At 38.8% G+C, this 20,000-nt stretch overlaps 1 protein-coding gene across 1 annotated transcript; it reads left to right on the top strand.

Annotated features, from left to right (window-relative positions):
- The first annotated feature begins 19,026 nt into the window (after nt 1-19,026).
- On the top strand, nt 19,027-19,878 carry LOC131000923 (dof zinc finger protein 1-like). The gene has a single exon (XM_057927071.1). The coding sequence runs from the start codon at nt 19,332-19,334 to the stop codon at nt 19,785-19,787; it is 456 nt and encodes a 151-aa protein (XP_057783054.1). The 5' UTR covers nt 19,027-19,331; the 3' UTR covers nt 19,788-19,878.
- Nucleotides 19,879-20,000: the final 122 nt, after the last annotated feature.

Here is a 20,000-nt window from a genome sequence, read left to right as displayed (position 1 = left end):
ATATTTGACACGTACCCATCGAGAAACTTAAGACTCTTGATCCATTGAAGTAAGAGCTTCTTCTCTTCCCTGTCAAGCGTATAACATGCTTTCGGATACTGTCGGGTTCCATCCACTTTCTTCAGCTCTTTCCACTTGCAGAAGGTGTTCAATTCTTCTCTGAATTTTTCTGTATCTTTTATCTTCCCCTTCACATTCAGGACAGTATTAAACACGTTATCAAACACATTTTTCTCAATGTGCATGACATCCAGATTATGTCGAATCAAAAGATGTCTCCAATAGGGTAGATCCCAAAATATGCTTTTCTTTTTCCACCCTACATCTTGATATTTGGCGAGTTGAGCGTTCCTGCCATCGAAGTCTTCGGTAACCTTCACGAAGCCTAACCCCTCGATTTGATTCAAGATTTGTATTCCTGATCTTTGTTTTGGTGGACCAACATTGCATGTCTTATTCCTCAAGAATGAAGTTTTGTTTCTCCTAAACAGCAACTATAGTGACCATAGTGGTCCTAATTTACTAAGCCTATACTAGGTCTACCCGGCCCCCCAATGTCGAAGCAATAATACAATACAAATAAAAGCAATAAAAATCAGGGTAATTAAATTAAAAACAATCATTTGTTGGGAGAAGATCCTTAAGAAATAATCAATTTCTATCCCAAAGGGATAAGATCCTTAAGAAATTGATTAAATCTATCTCACAATATATATAATAACATAACATTTCATAAACACATAGCACATAACATTTAATTTAACAAAATTATCCAACATATATAAATTATTCTAACAAACAACTTAAACTAATTGATTAAAATTAATATAATTTAAAATTAATCATGCTTCATAATTTTAAATTAAACTAACAACATATATTAATTGATTAATATAATTTAAAATTAATCATGCTTCATATAATATATTTATAAACAAAGCCAATTATAAATTATATATATGCATAATTTAAGTTGTCGTGAAGAAGGCGGCGAAACGAGGTCGTCGAACTACAATGCATAATATAAGTGAAAATTAAATAATTATATATATATATATAATTAAAATTAATTAAAGAGAGAGAGAGAGATTAAGAGAGCAAATTAAAGAGAGAGAGAGTTACCTGGGCGGCGGTCGGCGGCGGCGGCGACGGTCGGCGGAGGCGGGTGGAGACCGGAATCAGCAGCAACAGCAGCAGCAGCGGGGAGGGGGGGAGGGTTTTCTGTGTGCGGCGCAAAACTGAAAAAAGAAGGGATGCGTCTGCCCTATAATTAATTAATTACCGACGGCAATTGCCGCCGCTAATTAGCGGCGGCAATATCGCCGTCGGTAATTGTATAAAATTAATTAATTATTGCATATTTTACAATTACCGGCGGCGTCGCCGTCGCTAATTACCGGCGTCGATTTTGCCGTCGGTAATTGGCCGGCAATTGCGAAAGTTCGGGTCACCTGAAATGCCGCCGCCGTGCCGCCGGTAATTACCGACGGCAAAATCGCCGCCGGTAATTTCCACCGCTTTTAAAATGAGCGTATGAAATGTGATTAAATTAGTGTCGTTAGATTGCAAGTAATTAAAGGTTAAGATTGATTCTCACTTCTCAACATATTTGTGTTTCTCAATTGAACATTTGCCTATATAAATATAAATATATATATATATATATATATATATATATATATATATATATATATATATAGGGGTGGGATCATGTAGTATCCACTCCCCCATAGTATATATGTCCAAATTTTGGACCACACAATGGGGCACGTGGCGCGCTAAAATGGTTATTTCGATTTTTTATTTTTTAGATTTTTTTTTATTTTGTTTTTTTTTAAATACCGAAAATCCATTTTTTTCCTGCGGTCGTCGTCAAAATTATGCATATGATTGTACACCAATATGCATAAAGATAAATCCAAATATGCATGACGCTGGATAGAAATATGCATGAGAAAGTATCAGTATGCAAATCATCTGGTGTCTTTCGCTGTCGAAAAATGCTATGCATATTTGTGTGTAATGTTATGCATATTCGTGTTGAACTATATGCATAATACTATGTGACACCGTCAGGTAGCTCTCGCTGTTGGTCACTTGACGGGTCACACACTGATACTTTCCCATGCATATTTCTATCTAGCGTCATGTATATTTGTTTTTATCTTTACGCATATTGGTGTTCAATTATATGCATAATTTTGACGACGGTCCAGGGAAAATAATGGATTTTTGGTATAAAAAAAAATTGAAATGACCATTTTACCCCTCGGCGTTTTTGGCCTTGAAAGCCTTCGAAGATATATATATATATATATATAGGGGGCGCTCCAATGAGACCCCCTAATTTTAGTGAGATCTAGGGCACGATCTGGTGCGTTTATTTTATCAATTCTATGGCTGATATTGTATCTGGAGGGTGGTTTTTTTTCGCAGGGTTCGAATCCTGGAGGGAGCAGAATATTTTAAATTTTGTTATTCATCAGTATATACTGCATTGTTCATCAGTATATACGGCCTGTTCATCAGTATATATATCTTATTCATTACGAATTTTTTAAATTTTATTTTTCATCAATATATACATCTTGTTCATTAGATATACGTTTTGTTCATTAGTATTATATATCTTATTCATTGTACTCATGCTACACGAAAAATAGGGGGTCTCACTGGAGCGCGCCCCTATATATATATATATATATATATATATATATATAGGAATTGGTTCAATTGAGATTTATATATATTTTGAGATTTTGAGATAAATGAACATATAAGTACATTTTGATGAACTTGTCAATTAATTTTTATGAACGCGCGTTGGTCTGGGGTTCAATCCCTACAAGTGGCGTGTTTTTTAAATAAATTAAATAGATTCATATGTTCATCAGTTATATTGGTTATGTTCAAAGAATTTATTGATATGTTCATTTATCTCAAAATCTCAAAATATTTAAAATCTCAATATAAGCTAACCCTATATATATATATATATATATATATATAGAGAGAGAGAGAGAGAGAGAATGTTATTTTTTGTGATAAATGAAAATGATTGCATGAGTAAGTATATAGTGTTGTATAAGTTGCAGTATAATATTGCACAAAATTTTTACTTGCTTTCGAATTCTGGAGGGACCGAAAATTTAATCTAGTAAATTGAATTTTGTTATGCAGTCATTACAAGAAACTTATACAAATTACAAGCAGCTTATTCAATATATATACTGGCTTATGTAATTATTTTTCGTTCTCACCATATTTATCCATTCTCATTTGATATATATATATATATATATATATATACACACACACACATATATATGGATATGGTTGGTTTCTACGCTTCTCCTCCAACCAATAGGTCGGGGGTTCAAGACATCTAGAAGGCTAGAGTGTGTGAGTGTGTTTTTCCTTTATTTGGGTGTAACAAATTTTTAAAAAAAATTATGGATATAGTTGGTTTCTACAAGAAAGGGAGTTTATACAAAAAAGGAAGAAACATTGAACATGAAAGGAAATGCGGTTGAACATGAAATGAATTTTATTGAACGTTTGGGGTTTTTGGGGTTCAAAACCTGGATACGTTCAACACAATTATCGAAATGTTCATCAAAAATCTGGATGCGAAATTTAATCTTAATTATTGACCGTTCGATGGATCATGATCAATGCCTGAGATTGGTTATCTATTCTTTGAAAACATTTGCTTCTCCATAGAAATATATATATCTTAAGAAATGCTCTTATTTTAGCCATTCCCTATATATATATATATATATATATATATATATATATATATATAGGAAGAGGTTCTAATAATGTCACGACCGGACCTAATTAAGGATAATTAAGCCGGGAAACCGTGACTAATGGAGGGAGATTAGAAGCGGGGTAGAAAGGGAATAATCAAACAAGGAAGGATCGCATTTCATAATTTAACAAAAGGAATATTTATAATATAACAGAAGTTTAGTCGTATAGACTCAAATAACTAATAAGTTCAGATATCTCTGACTTAGCAAAATAAACATAAAACTTCTGAGTACGCAGCGGAATAAGGTTCTGATTACATGTATGAAGACATGTAACCCTAGAGTTCATTAATACATAATAAGATAAAAGAATCCCGCTCGTCACTTCATCACCATCTGCAGCTGCTCAACCTGCACATTTAGAAATATATGCAGGGCTTGAGTACAAAAGTACTCAGTGGGCACGTATGCCTAAGTATAAAAATACATGCTTTAAAACTGTAAATTGTCATGCCATCATAAACAGTATAGCAAGGGAGTTTTTCGCTAAGAGGCCCAAGCTTACTAAATTCATTTGTGATTCTTAAAGTTCGACTGCAGTCTAAGTTCTCTTGTAATCTATCATATCTGAAACTTTGTGCCGGAGAGGTGGCCACCTCTCACGGTCACCTGACCGGCCAACCCGCTAGATGACTCACGGTCACTGGTGTACACTAGCCCTGGCAGGATAGCTATCAACTGCTCAGGACCCGAATTCGATTGCATAATAAAAGTCACATCAGATAGATATCATACTGAAATTTAAATATTTTATGGCAAGACAATATTTGAAATAACTTCAATTAATTTCGTCATGAAATAACTTGCTTGAACGTAACATTTAAACTCATTTGATATATATGAAAGTAATGCCCACCTGTTAGAAACTTTTTGTGGTACAGTAGCTCCTTGACTGATTATTAATCTCGTGCTTGACCTTTATTACGAGAATATAAATAAGATATTGCTCGAGTAAAATCATCAAATAATGAGATTACAGAATTAACTATGCATGATTTTTATGCATGATTTATTACTCCGAGATGATATTAGATAATTACTACTATTAATCCTCACTATCGGATCAAATAAATACCAACTAGGTTTCATCTTGCGTGGTTGAGTAATTAACTAAAATAATCCGTTCGCTTCAGGTGTTCCAATCCACTAATTAAATAAATCCATCCTTCGTGGTCGTTACTAAGATATAACTAATTCGGCTTATTCGCTGAATAACCTCATAAAATCTCTCGGGTTTAATAAATAGGAATAGAAATAATATAATAAGTTCAAATAATTAAAAGGCTCAACATAAGACAGCTTAATAATTAGTCAAACAAATATGGGCTTGATTTTAAATAAATCGTGGCATTCCAATAATTAAATTGAAAAGTTTAGTTGGAGTAATTCATGGACTCAAGTAATTAAATAATTTTAGGGCCCAGTTGAATAAGGAGACAATTAGTTGGGTTTAATTAAATAATTCATCGGCTCAATTAATTAAATAAATCTTGGCCCAATAAATAAATAATTTGATTAGCTGGGCTCAATTAAATAAATCAAACGAGGCCCAACGAAGATAATATAACAGGCCCAATAAAATAGATGGGCTTTAATTTAAATAATTTACTCCAATGAAATAATGTAATAGATGCCCATCTGAGTGAAATAAATAAGGCCCAACTGAAATAATATAGCAAAGGCCCAATGAATTAAACTAAAGCCCAATTTGAATTAATAACAAAGGTCCGATGAATTAAACTAAAGCCCAATTAAAATAGAATGCAGTTGGGCTTTTATTAGTAAACTCGGCCCAAAGAGAAATAATAAAGGCCCATATGAAAATAAATGCAACAAGGCCCAAAGATAAATAAATAATGAAGCCCAAAGAAAATAAAATAAAGGCCCAAATTTTCGGCCCAACTTAATTAAATGAAGCCCATACAAATCAAAACAACAATTAAATCAAAGCCCATATAAATAAAATCGGAGGCCCAATCAGTAATTAAAATCGGTCCATATAAATAAATTCTGAAGCCCAATTCCTAATTTAAAATCGGCCCAAAATTAATAAATAACTCATTCCAACTCAAGCCCACTGAAAATAAATACAAAGCCCAATAAATAAATAGGAGGCCCAATTACAATAATAATCAAGAAAGCCCAAATGCCTTCCTCTCACCCTCAATACTCGGTCTCTCTCATCTCTCAAAAATCAACTCTCGCCTCTTTCCTTCGGAAGGAGCCGCTCGCCCCCTTCTTCTCAAAATTAATCGAGCGGTTTTCTTCTTCTCCGGCTGGAATCTGGTCGGCTTCGCTTCTCCGGCTGTTCAGCCATCGTTTGTCGACGCGTCGAACCCCGGCGACCTCTCCTCCTTCTTTCTTTCTCACGCAGATCTCAGTCGAGTCCCACTCTGGAAATCATCGCCGCTGCTGTCACGCCCGTCTGGAATCCGGCGGCGATCGTCGCGTGGGAGCGGCGCCGTCCAACTTCCGTCCTCATATTCTTCACCAACGTCGTGTGGGAGCGGCTGCTGCTGCTGCGCACAATCCTCTGCTCGGCCATGGTTCCGGTCGGCCTCGGCGATTCCCCAGCTCCGACGTCGTCGTTACTCGGATGCAGGCGAGACGACTAGAGGTCGCCGCCTTCTCCCTCCATTCCGGCAGTTGGGGCTCGGCAGTTGCCTTGGGCAGTCGGCCCTTCCCTCCCTTAAAGCTAAGTCTAATTTTTCTCTCCAAATCAGACGCTTATCTAATTTCTAAGGGTGTGAGTTCTTGTGATTGCTACTCTGGGGTGCAGTGGAAGTGAAGCATATAAATCTTTCTATTGTAAAACATATCATGGCTATTTGAGGTAGATGAACTGTAATTATGCTAAATATTGATGCGAACTGGATTGAAAATCTGAGATAGTAAAATACCTCGCTTGTGTTCAACTGATTGGTTGTTGTTGGAGTGGAGTGAAGTGTGAAATAACTGAAATGAATTGAAGCTGCCATTGTTTAACGAATGAAGGAGACTTTGGCAGAAATGGTAGAGTTAAAGTATAAAACTCACCGTGAAGTTGCTTCGTTTGTTTGATGACTATTTGCTGAACTTGAGTAGTTTTAACTAGGGAGATAACTGAAACGAATTGGTCCTTCTGTTAATGCAGGTGAACTTTGATGAAAGGAGATGAAATTATTGAAGCCAAGCTTTACCTTGAGAGCTTTGGTAGGAACATGGGGGCTGTTCTTCGATTCTCTTTTCGGTGAAATGAGTTGAGAGTAAGGAACTACATTTGTTGGCTGGCTGATACTAGAGAAAATGATGTTGCACACTTGAGTGATGAGTGGTGGGAAAAATGATGAGTGATGGGGGAAAATGATGAGTGATGGGGGAAAGTGGTTGGGAAAGAGTGAATGGTTGGGGTGAAAAATGAGTGGTCAAAGATTGATGGAAAGAAAAAGAAAAAAAAAAAAAATAGAGAAGAATTAATGATGTATTTTCTATGTCTCGGTGATTCCGTAACTGAAATAAAATACTGGCTTCGATTCTGCTTGATACTGTATTTACATAAATCTCGATTTCGACATGTGATATATCCCTAAAATCGATAAATTATAAAATGAATCTAAATTAAATCCGTAGATTTAATTCGTTCGTTGTTCTAATATATAAATTAAATCCGCAGATTTAATTAATTCACGAGTTGGAAATAATCCACAACTTGAGTAAAAATAAAATCTAATTCCATCTCGCTTAAATAAATAACGTGACTTTGCTAAGTCAGTTATAATTCTGAAATAATATCATTAACTGCTTTAACAATATAAATTCAGGATCATAAGCTGAATTCATATCAGAATAATATCCGTTTTCATTCACTGATGAACAAAAATACACACTCATTACTGGATTTAAAAAAATATAAAAGAGCGGGTCACTACATACTACCCCTCTTAACAAAAATTTCATCCCGAAATTTGCATATTTCTTCTAAAATAGTTCGGGGTATTTATCCTTCATTTTGTCTTCAAGCTCCCACGTGGCTTCCTCTTGTCCGTGGTGTCTCCATAAGACTTTCACTGATATGATTGCCTTATTCCTGAGTTGTTGTACTTTTCGATCTAGAATGGCCTCTGGTCTCTCTTCATAACTCAAGTCTGGGCAAAGGATCATCTCTTCTTGGTGGATTATGTGCTTTGGATCGAAAACGTATTTTCTGAGTTGTGATACGTGGAAAACATTGTGAACGTTTCCAAAACTTGGCGGTAATGCCAACCTATAGGCTACTGGGCCTATTCTTTCCAAAATCTCATAAGGTCCTACGAATCGGGGCCTAAGTTTTCCCTTGACACCAAACCTAGTTATCCCCTTGGTAGGAGATACCTTTAGGAAGACCTTGTCTCCTATTTCAAACTGTAATTCGGTTCGGCGTGCATCAGCGTAAGATTTCTGTCTATCTTGCGCCTCCTTTATTCGCCCTCTGATTTGGCGGACTATCTCAACCATCTCATTTACCATGTCTGGTCCTAAAACTTTTCTCTCACCCACTTCATCCCAATAAAGTGGTGATCTACATTTTCTTCCATACAATGCCTCATATGGTGCCATATCGATAGTCGCCTGGTAACTGTTATTATAGGCAAATTCAATCAACGGCAGCACTACTTCCCAACTTCTACCTCTATCTAACACCACTGTTCTCAACATATCTTCGAGGGTCTGAATTGTCCTTTCAGACTGCCCATCTGTCTGCGGGTGGAAGGCGGTGCTGAAATTTAACCTCGTGCCTAACTCCTTCTGTAAGCTCATCCAAAATCTAGAAGTAAATTTTGAGTCTCGGTCTGAAGTGATCGACACTGGTACACCGTGTAAGCGTACAATCTCTCGAACATACAACTGAGCTAGCTTGTCTGACCCGTGTGTGATCGGTATTGGTATAAAATGAGCACATTTTGTAAGTCGATCCACTATTACCCAAATGGCAGTGTTTCCTTTCTTTGTTTTGGGCAAACTGGTCACAAAATCCATTGCTATGTGCTCCCACTTCCATTCTGGGATTTCCAACGGTTGTAGTTTTCCATATGGCCTTTGGTGTAAGGCCTTCACCTGTTGGCATGCCAGGCATTTCTCCACAAATGACGCTATGTCTCTCTTCATGCCTTCCCACCAAAAGTGTTTCTTTAGGTCCTGATACATCTTAGTACTCCCTGGGTGGGCAGTATAAGGGGTATCGTGAGCCTCACTCATGATTTGATCCTTAAGCTCATCATCGTGGGGAATGCATATTCTTCCCTCAAAGATGATAGCATTATCTGCTGCTTCTTGATAATTCTTGACTCCTCCTTTCCTTACTGCTTCCCGTAGTTTCTCCATTTTCTCGTCTTTTCTTTGTGCTTCTACAATCATCTTTCTCAAGCTAGGTATTGTTGCAACAACGCTTGCTATCGTCCCTGGTGGTTTAACCACTTCTATGCTCATTTTTCCAAACTCTTTGATGAGCTCATTCTCTTGGGTGACGAGACATCCCAACCTAGATTGAGTTTTTCGGCTCAATGCATCAGCTACTACATTGGCTTTACCCGGGTGGTAGTTAATACCGCAGTCATAATCCTTCACTAGTTCGAGCCATCTCCTCTGTCTCATGTTGAGGTCCTTTTGCTCGAAAAAGTATTTCAGGCTTTTATGATCTGTGAATATTTCACACCTAACTCCATATAGGTGGTGCCTCCAAATCTTCAGCGCATGCACCACTGCAGCTAACTCCAGATCATGAGTCGGGTAATTCAGTTCATGTGGCCTAAGCTGTCGTGACGCATATGCTATCACTCTTCCTTCTTGCATCAGCACGCAACCAAGTCCATTTTTGGAAGCGTCTGTGTAGATCATGTATTCCTTATCAGCTGTTGGGACGGCTAACACTGGTGCCGTAGTCAACTTCTCCTTAAGTTCTTGGAAGCTCTTCTCGCACTCCTCTGTCCAAGAAAATTTTATTCCCTTCCTGAGTAGTTGCGTCATTGGCCTTGCAATTTTGGAAAATCCTTCCATAAACCTCCTATAGTAACCTGCCAATCCTAAGAAACTTCTTATCTCATTAGGGTTAGTAGGCGATTTCCATTCGCGCACTGCTTGCACTTTTTCGGGGTCCACTTTAATCCCTTCTGATGATACAATATGTCCTAAAAACGTGACTTCGCTGAGCCAAAACTCACACTTGCTGAATTTGGCATAAAGGCGCTCTGTCCTCAACGTTTCTAGAACAATTCTCAGATGTTCCTCATGGTCTTTATCGTTCTTCGAGTAGATCAGGATGTCATCTATGAATACCAAGACAAATTTGTCTAAATACGGATGGAACACTCGATTCATGAGGTCCATGAACACGGCTGGCGCATTAGTTAGCCCGAATGGCACAACTACAAATTCGTAGTGGCCATACCTAGTTCGAAATGCCGTCTTAGGTACGTCTTCTGGTCGAATCTTCAGCTGGTGATAACCAGACCGCAAATCAATCTTCGAGAACACGCTTGCTCCTTTGAGCTGGTCGAAGAGGTCATCTATCCTTGGTAAAGGATATTTGTTCTTCAGTGTCACTTTGTTCAGTTCCCTATAGTCTATGCACATTCTCAATGTGCCATCCTTTTTCTTCACAAAAAGTACAGGTGCACCCCAAGGTGATACACTTGGCCTAATGAATCCAAGTTCCAAAAGTTCTTGCAGTTGTATCTTGAGTTCTTCCAACTCTTTAGGAGCCATCCGGTATGGTGCCTTCGAAATGGGAGCTGCCCCGGGCTCCAAATCAATGGTAAACTCAATTGGTCTGTCCGGTGGTGGCCCTGGCAGAATCTCTGGAAATACATCTGAAAAGTCCCGTACAATTGCTACATCTTCTATACTCTTTTCAGTACCCAGTTCTCCGTGCAAGTTTACGATGTAAGCTGGGTATCCCTTCTTCATCATTTTCGTTGCTTGTAGGGCGGAGATGATCATCTTTCTTCTTCCCATACTAATTCCGTGGAAATGTGACGGCTCCCTTCCTGGGGGTCGAAACAATATCTGTCTTTCGTTACAAAGGATGGTGGCATAGTTCTCGGCTAGCCAGTCCATTCCTAGGATTATGTCCACATCTCCCATCGGTATAACATAGGAGTTGTTCACTACAATCTTGTGTGACCCTATGTTCAGTTCTAGGTTCAAGCACACATGATCTACTGTCGTCATTCCTCCTATAGGTGATGATATACTCAACTCCTGGTCAGCTCTTTCCATTTTAAGTTTTAATGTATCAATACATGTACTTGAAATGAAAGTATGCGATGCGCCCGTATCAAATAGAAGTACAACAGGAGTATTGAGTAGCATGCCCATACCTGCCAGGTTTCCCTGGTTGTTCTCGGGCTGCTTCTGCCTCATAGCATAGGCTCTAGCATGACGAGGTTTTTCATGTTGTTTCTGTTGTCGCTGCTGTTGTTGGCGGGCCTGTTGCTGATACTGTTGTTGAGGTTGTGGTTGGTACTGTAGCTGTTGGTGCTGCTGTGGCTGCTGATACTGTGGTTGCTGCCTTGGGTATGGTTGGGGCAAAACTTGAATTGCTCGCAGATGCGGAGCCTGGATAGGTGGGTTTGGCCTTGAACTCGTTCCATGTTGCTTATTCGGGCACCGGTTTGCATAGTGCCCCTTCTGGTTACAGATATAGCAACTATCACTGCCGGCCTTACAGATTCCCACATGATTTTTGTTACATTTGGGACAATGTGGGGCCCTCTGTTGGTTATTTCCCATCTGTTTCGGTGCACTCTGGCCTCCATAGCCCTGTGACTGGAAAACCCGTCCCTGCCATGGCCTCTTCTCACCTTGGTTCGGGTTACTGTTGTCCCATCTCCTCTTTCCTCTAAAATTTTGATTATGATTTTGATCATGTGAAGGTGCTGGCGTAGGTACAGTTGCAGGTCTTTCTCCTGGCATGGCTGCTTCAATGTCTAATGCTCGGCTGAGCGACTCAGTGTAAGACAATCCTCCGTGGCTTGCCAAAGCCATCCTAATTTCGTGCCTCAGACCGGCACAAAACTTTTCAGCCATCTTCTCATCTGTGTCAACTTGTTCCGGTGCATATCTAGACATATCGCAGAACATCCTGTCGTATTGAGTTACCGACATCTTCCCTTGTTTCAGATTGTAAAATTCAGCTTCCTTTTTCTTGCGGTAGCTCTTGGGTATATACTTGTCATATATACCGGCTTTGAATTGTTCCCAGGTCAGATTTTCTAACTGCTCTGCTGTCATCGTTTTCATCCTTGCTTCCCACCAGAAATCAGCTGACCCAGTCAACTGAAAGGACATACAAGTCAGGCGTTCTTGGTCGGTGCAACGCAGGAAGTTGAAAATGCGTTCAATAGCGCGAACCCAAGTTTCAGCTTCTGCCGGGTCTCCTGTCCCGTTGAAAGTAGGTGGGTTCTGTCGCAAAAATAATTCTTCAATCCGTCGTTCTGGCTGAACAGGTGGTTGAACTATTTCGGGTTCTGGTTCTGGCACTGTTTCTGGGTCTCTTCTTTCATTTCGGGGAATCCTGCCCCCTCCTCTTGGTCGTCCTCGTTTTGGCGGCATTCTATTAGGTCAAAACATAAGTTGTCAACGCATTAAAATGTAATAAGGACATACTATCATTTCTATAGTTACTCTTTAACTCATCGAGTTCTGCTCCTGTTAAAACTTAAGCGAACATATAAATAAAACATAGCGGAATGACTTGCCACGAAAGACCAATAAGGTCACCATATATAACATAGGGAAAATTGCCTCAATGAGGACTTTACATCATCATAAAAATCTAGGTTCAAAGATCTATGTAAGTACCACACATGATGAACTGGCTATCCAGCGAAGCCATTACAAAAAGTACTCAATCACAGAACGCCCCAAGGTTTCGCGTATCCGTACTAATACTAGTCAAAAGACCATGCCGGCATATGTCATACAAAAAGCATTAAAATTATCTATGTTTCTGGAATATTTAAATAACATCATACTAGACATATATATAAACCGGTCTAAGAAGATAGGGTACAAGATCCCTGGGTCGGGGCATGGCTGTCTTCCTCTGGATCCTCTTCCGGATCTTCCTCTGGATCCTCATCTGTTTCTCCGCCCGATGGGTGCGACTCACCCCCTCCTTCACCTGCTGCCTGGTCAATGATGGCTGAGCGAATCATCTTCAAGGTGACTCGAAGAGTTGGGCGGTCGTCCATGGCCGGGGCTTTTCCCTTATTGAGGAAATCAATGGTATCGGCTAAGACTCTGTCAACGTCGGCCATAGCGGCTGCTATCTCTGCCTTGCTCAACTGCCTCGATGACAATGGTGGCTCACAGACTAATGGCACTGAACCCGTGCCAGGTGGAAAATCTCTGTAGGCTTGAGGCCTAGATGGGCCTGCCTCAGCGTCGTGCCTCCTGGGTTGCCTTAAGATAGGGGCTGCTGGTGGAGTCGGCTCCGGAAGTGGGTTCAGTAGTTCGTCGGGCGAAGGTACTCCGACTCGAGCAAGGTCTCCCGGACGTATATACGGCCCTCGAGGAGCATTTCCCCAACGAGTGAATTGTGCCTGGATCTCAGCAGTAAATCCAGAGAAGTCATAATGCAAGTCATAGGACCTGCCAGAACGAGTGATGTAGTGAGCGGAAATCATCCTCGCCCATCCCTGCCATTCTGATGGCAGCAAATCCATTAGCCGCTCCATTCCGTCATAGTCCGATATCCCATGGTCTCTTGCAGCGATCCAGTGTCGATGGAAGCCGGCCAAAAATTGGCCTAAGTCATCACCGTGGCATCGGCGATAAGTAAAATATGAGTTCCTGATAGCATCCGGACTAGCATCTCGACGCAACGGCCGTCGTCTGGTAAAGCGCATCCTTGCCATCTATACATGAAGGTCGCATAATCAAACTCACGAATATCAAAATAGGTGGCAAAAACAGTAGGGTTCAAACATATCTACAACAGTAAGGTAATAATTCTACTTGAGGTCTCGAAATTCAAACCACAGTATTATAATCATAATAGCCTAACACTAGACTCGAATATAATTCGTGAAGTCTTAAATATGCTGCAACTAGTACTAACTAGGTTTTTGAAAAGAGATAACTCCGCTATGTTGCAGTTTCCAAACTATGTAGGGTATTCTTATTACTATGAAAAGTGTTCCCACTATACTCTGATTAAGGCGATAGTTGATTCGGTATCCGCCTCGCGTGAATAATCCGAACGAAGATCTATGCCCGTGTCACTATCTCGTGTGTGACACTTTTCTTTACTCCCCATTGTATTTTGTTTGTTGATTTCTTGTTTGGTTCACTAACTTTGTAACTTACTCATCGCCTCAATTTACAGAGAAAAGCAAAAATGTTCTTGCTAAATTCCTTCTATTGTTGTGTTCATAACAGTGATCATGCATCCTTAGCGCATCTAAGTTCATTGAGTAACATCTCCATAAAAAGGCATAAGTAAAATCAACATTTACATCAAGGCGAAATATAAACTTCAACATTCAAAACTTTCTGTTGCATTCCTTTCTGTTGAGCATAGCGATGTGATGAAGTGCTGAGCTTTTGCCGACTGACTCTTTCATACTAGTGATCATACAAGAAAAATTTATTATCTCTAGGGTTCAGAGCAAATGAACTGCTCTGATACCACTCTGTCACGACCGGACCTAATTAAGGATAATTAAGCCGGGAAACCGTGACTAATGGAGGGAGATTAGAAGCGGGGTAGAAAGGGAATAATCAAACAAGGAAGGATCGCATTTCATAATTTAACAAAAGGAATATTTATAATATAACAGAAGTTTAGTCGTATAGACTCAAATAACTAATAAGTTCAGATATCTCTGACTTAGCAAAATAAACATAAAACTTCTGAGTACGCAGCGGAATAAGGTTCTGATTACATGTATGAAGACATGTAACCCTAGAGTTCATTAATACATAATAAGATAAAAGAATCCCGCTCGTCACTTCATCACCATCTGCAGCTGCTCAACCTGCACATTTAGAAATATATGCAGGGCTTGAGTACAAAAGTACTCAGTGGGCACGTATGCCTAAGTATAAAAATACATGCTTTAAAACTGTAAATTGTCATGCCATCATAAACAGTATAGCAAGGGAGTTTTTCGCTAAGAGGCCCAAGCTTACTAAATTCATTTGTGATTCTTAAAGTTCGACTGCAGTCTAAGTTCTCTTGTAATCTATCATATCTGAAACTTTGTGCCGGAGAGGTGGCCACCTCTCACGGTCACCTGACCGGCCAACCCGCTAGATGACTCACGGTCACTGGTGTACACTAGCCCTGGCAGGATAGCTATCAACTGCTCAGGACCCGAATTCGATTGCATAATAAAAGTCACATCAGATAGATATCATACTGAAATTTAAATATTTTATGGCAAGACAATATTTGAAATAACTTCAATTAATTTCGTCATGAAATAACTTGCTTGAACGTAACATTTAAACTCATTTGATATATATGAAAGTAATGCCCACCTGTTAGAAACTTTTTGTGGTACAGTAGCTCCTTGACTGATTATTAATCTCGTGCTTGACCTTTATTACGAGAATATAAATAAGATATTGCTCGAGTAAAATCATCAAATAATGAGATTACAGAATTAACTATGCATGATTTTTATGCATGATTTATTACTCCGAGATGATATTAGATAATTACTACTATTAATCCTCACTATCGGATCAAATAAATACCAACTAGGTTTCATCTTGCGTGGTTGAGTAATTAACTAAAATAATCCGTTCGCTTCAGGTGTTCCAATCCACTAATTAAATAAATCCATCCTTCGTGGTCGTTACTAAGATATAACTAATTCGGCTTATTCGCTGAATAACCTCATAAAATCTCTCGGGTTTAATAAATAGGAATAGAAATAATATAATAAGTTCAAATAATTAAAAGGCTCAACATAAGACAGCTTAATAATTAGTCAAACAAATATGGGCTTGATTTTAAATAAATCGTGGCATTCCAATAATTAAATTGAAAAGTTTAGTTGGAGTAATTCATGGACTCAAGTAATTAAATAATTTTAGGGCCCAGTTGAATAAGGAGACAATTAGTTGGGTTTAATTAAATAATTCATCGGCTCAATTAATTAAATAAATCTTGGCCCAATAAATAAATAATTTGATTAGCTGGGCTCAATTAAATAAATCAAACGAGGCCCAACGAAGATAATATAACAGGCCCAATAAAATAGATGGGCTTTAATTTAAATAATTTACTCCAATGAAATAATGTAATAGATGCCCATCTGAGTGAAATAAATAAGGCCCAACTGAAATAATATAGCAAAGGCCCAATGAATTAAACTAAAGCCCAATTTGAATTAATAACAAAGGTCCGATGAATTAAACTAAAGCCCAATTAAAATAGAATGCAGTTGGGCTTTTATTAGTAAACTCGGCCCAAAGAGAAATAATAAAGGCCCATATGAAAATAAATGCAACAAGGCCCAAAGATAAATAAATAATGAAGCCCAAAGAAAATAAAATAAAGGCCCAAATTTTCGGCCCAACTTAATTAAATGAAGCCCATACAAATCAAAACAACAATTAAATCAAAGCCCATATAAATAAAATCGGAGGCCCAATCAGTAATTAAAATCGGTCCATATAAATAAATTCTGAAGCCCAATTCCTAATTTAAAATCGGCCCAAAATTAATAAATAACTCATTCCAACTCAAGCCCACTGAAAATAAATACAAAGCCCAATAAATAAATAGGAGGCCCAATTACAATAATAATCAAGAAAGCCCAAATGCCTTCCTCTCACCCTCAATACTCGGTCTCTCTCATCTCTCAAAAATCAACTCTCGCCTCTTTCCTTCGGAAGGAGCCGCTCGCCCCCTTCTTCTCAAAATTAATCGAGCGGTTTTCTTCTTCTCCGGCTGGAATCTGGCCGGCTTCGCTTCTCCGGCTGTTCAGCCATCGTTTGTCGACGCGTCGAACCCCGGCGACCTCTCCTCCTTCTTTCTTTCTCACGCAGATCTCAGTCGAGTCCCACTCTGGAAATCATCGCCGCTGCTGTCACGCCCGTCTGGAATCCGGCGGCGATCGTCGCGTGGGAGCGGCGCCGTCCAACTTCCGTCCTCATATTCTTCACCAACGTCGTGTGGGAGCGGCTGCTGCTGCTGCGCACAATCCTCTGCTCGGCCATGGTTCCGGTCGGCCTCGGCGATTCCCCAGCTCCGACGTCGTCGTTACTCGGATGCAGGCGAGACGACTAGAGGTCGCCGCCTTCTCCCTCCATTCCGGCAGTTGGGGCTCGGCAGTTGCCTTGGGCAGTCGGCCCTTCCCTCCCTTAAAGCTAAGTCTAATTTTTCTCTCCAAATCAGACGCTTATCTAATTTCTAAGGGTGTGAGTTCTTGTGATTGCTACTCTGGGGTGCAGTGGAAGTGAAGCATATAAATCTTTCTATTGTAAAACATATCATGGCTATTTGAGGTAGATGAACTGTAATTATGCTAAATATTGATGCGAACTGGATTGAAAATCTGAGATAGTAAAATACCTCGCTTGTGTTCAACTGATTGGTTGTTGTTGGAGTGGAGTGAAGTGTGAAATAACTGAAATGAATTGAAGCTGCCATTGTTTAACGAATGAAGGAGACTTTGGCAGAAATGGTAGAGTTAAAGTATAAAACTCACCGTGAAGTTGCTTCGTTTGTTTGATGACTATTTGCTGAACTTGAGTAGTTTTAACTAGGGAGATAACTGAAACGAATTGGTCCTTCTGTTAATGCAGGTGAACTTTGATGAAAGGAGATGAAATTATTGAAGCCAAGCTTTACCTTGAGAGCTTTGGTAGGAACATGGGGGCTGTTCTTCGATTCTCTTTTCGGTGAAATGAGTTGAGAGTAAGGAACTACATTTGTTGGCTGGCTGATACTAGAGAAAATGATGTTGCACACTTGAGTGATGAGTGGTGGGAAAAATGATGAGTGATGGGGGAAAATGATGAGTGATGGGGGAAAGTGGTTGGGAAAGAGTGAATGGTTGGGGTGAAAAATGAGTGGTCAAAGATTGATGGAAAGAAAAAGAAAAAAAAAATAAAATAGAGAAGAATTAATGATGTATTTTCTATGTCTCGGTGATTCCGTAACTGAAATAAAATACTGGCTTCGATTCTGCTTGATACTGTATTTACATAAATCTCGATTTCGACATGTGATATATCCCTAAAATCGATAAATTATAAAATGAATCTAAATTAAATCCGTAGATTTAATTCGTTCGTTGTTCTAATATATAAATTAAATCCGCAGATTTAATTAATTCACGAGTTGGAAATAATCCACAACTTGAGTAAAAATAAAATCTAATTCCATCTCGCTTAAATAAATAACGTGACTTTGCTAAGTCAGTTATAACTCTGAAATAATATCATTAACTGCTTTAACAATATAAATTCAGGATCATAAGCTGAATTCATATCAGAATAATATCCGTTTTCATTCACTGATGAACAAAAATACACACTCATTACTGGATTTAAAAAAAATATAAAAGAGCGGGTCACTACAAATAAAAACCTCTGTTAAAATGAGAACTAAGGACCTAATCTTGACCTTTTAAATATTAGATCTAATGGTTAGGATTTAGTCAACAAAAGAAACTGTGCATCTATTATATTTTACAGTGCACTTAAAAAATATGCAATTTATGCAATTGAAACCAACAATGCAAAATACTCAAGCAAATCGAAATTGTGCATCTATGCAATTGAATCGAAATTGTGCATCTGTAGTTTAATCTCAGCCCTCTATTTTATTTAAATCAATGACTTTACTTAGTATATAACTTTAGAACTTATATTAACCTTAGATCTCTACCTTTTTAACGGCTGAGATTAAGTTGTAAACATTTCAGATTATTCATTGTGCTGTATTAGTTGATTCGCGCAGGCAATCTCGGAAGGGTATAGTTGGCATGATATGTTGACTTTCCAAATGGGTATCTAAAAATATCCGAGAAAGACGCCTAATTAATTTAGAGGAGAGATTTGATTGGATTGAAATTATATAACAAAGATATGAATCGATTATTTGCGTGAATTAATAGGCAAGAAGGTTTGAAAATATGATTAAAAAATTAATTTGATTTATCGGTCCAATTAAATGCACCTAACCAATTAAAGTTAAACCCTATGAATATTTTCACTATCTCTTGTTATTCTTAAAGAAATTTCTTGAGGCATCAACCAGATTTTTGAGGCGGCGCGAACTTAGGGAGGTCATATTTCCAGTCTTCTTCAACCCATTTTCCGGCGATGGCACGAACCAAGGGCGGTCAGAGCGGTGAGATTTTTTATGAACGGTCATTGTTTTTCACCTGATATTTTTCGGAATTTCACGTATTTTCGTTCTTAAATAGTGAATAAATTATTTTGAGTTTTTCTGGGGGGGTTGATGGTTCAACGAAAAACCCTAATCAGGATTCGAACCTCACCCACCACCACGATTTTAAGGCCCTCAGCGACATGATCCACCTTCTCTCGCCGCTGCTGCCTCAACTCTCGTCGCTGGAGCTTCTCACGGGGCTGGCGTCCACGCCAAGGGGTTTGAGCTTCTTCATGCCGTCGCCGACGGATCCCTACTCGTCGTCGGGGTCGGGATTTCCAATGATAGAGTTCAAGTCGTCGTCTCTCAACTTCTTGCTGGATGGGGTCGGGACCGGTAGCAGCTATGGAAGCTTTCAGGGGGCTCCGGAAACGAATGGGAAGCTTTTGTTTCCGTTTGAGGATTTGAAGCAACAAGTATCGTCCAATAATGGTGACCAAAATCGAGATGATAATGATGATTCAAATGGATACTTGGGTGAATATATGAATTATTTGAGAGAGATTAATGAATTTATTTTTGTGAGTAGTTGGTGGATCACGTTTTGTTGTGGACCTTATGAATGTGCTATTATTCAAATACTTGTATTGATATGAATTTTTTTATGTGAACGTTGAATGTCTTAAACCATGCGATTTTGATGTTGAAAATGTGAATTAAGGATTGTAATGTTGACATATTCACCACATAAATAAATATATTTATTGGTATATGAATTTTTTGTGGACATCTTTTATTTGTGTACATGTTTTGGCAAAGTTTTTTTTATGGAGTTTGTTATGGGTGATATCTAATTAGCATGAATATTA

Source organism: Salvia miltiorrhiza, chromosome 8, assembly GCF_028751815.1.
Source record: "Salvia miltiorrhiza cultivar Shanhuang (shh) chromosome 8, IMPLAD_Smil_shh, whole genome shotgun sequence".
In the NCBI taxonomy this organism is placed as follows: Eukaryota; Viridiplantae; Streptophyta; class Magnoliopsida; order Lamiales; family Lamiaceae; genus Salvia; species Salvia miltiorrhiza.
Note: the sequence above shows the minus strand (reverse complement) of the source record. Positions and strands in the feature narration are given on the sequence as shown.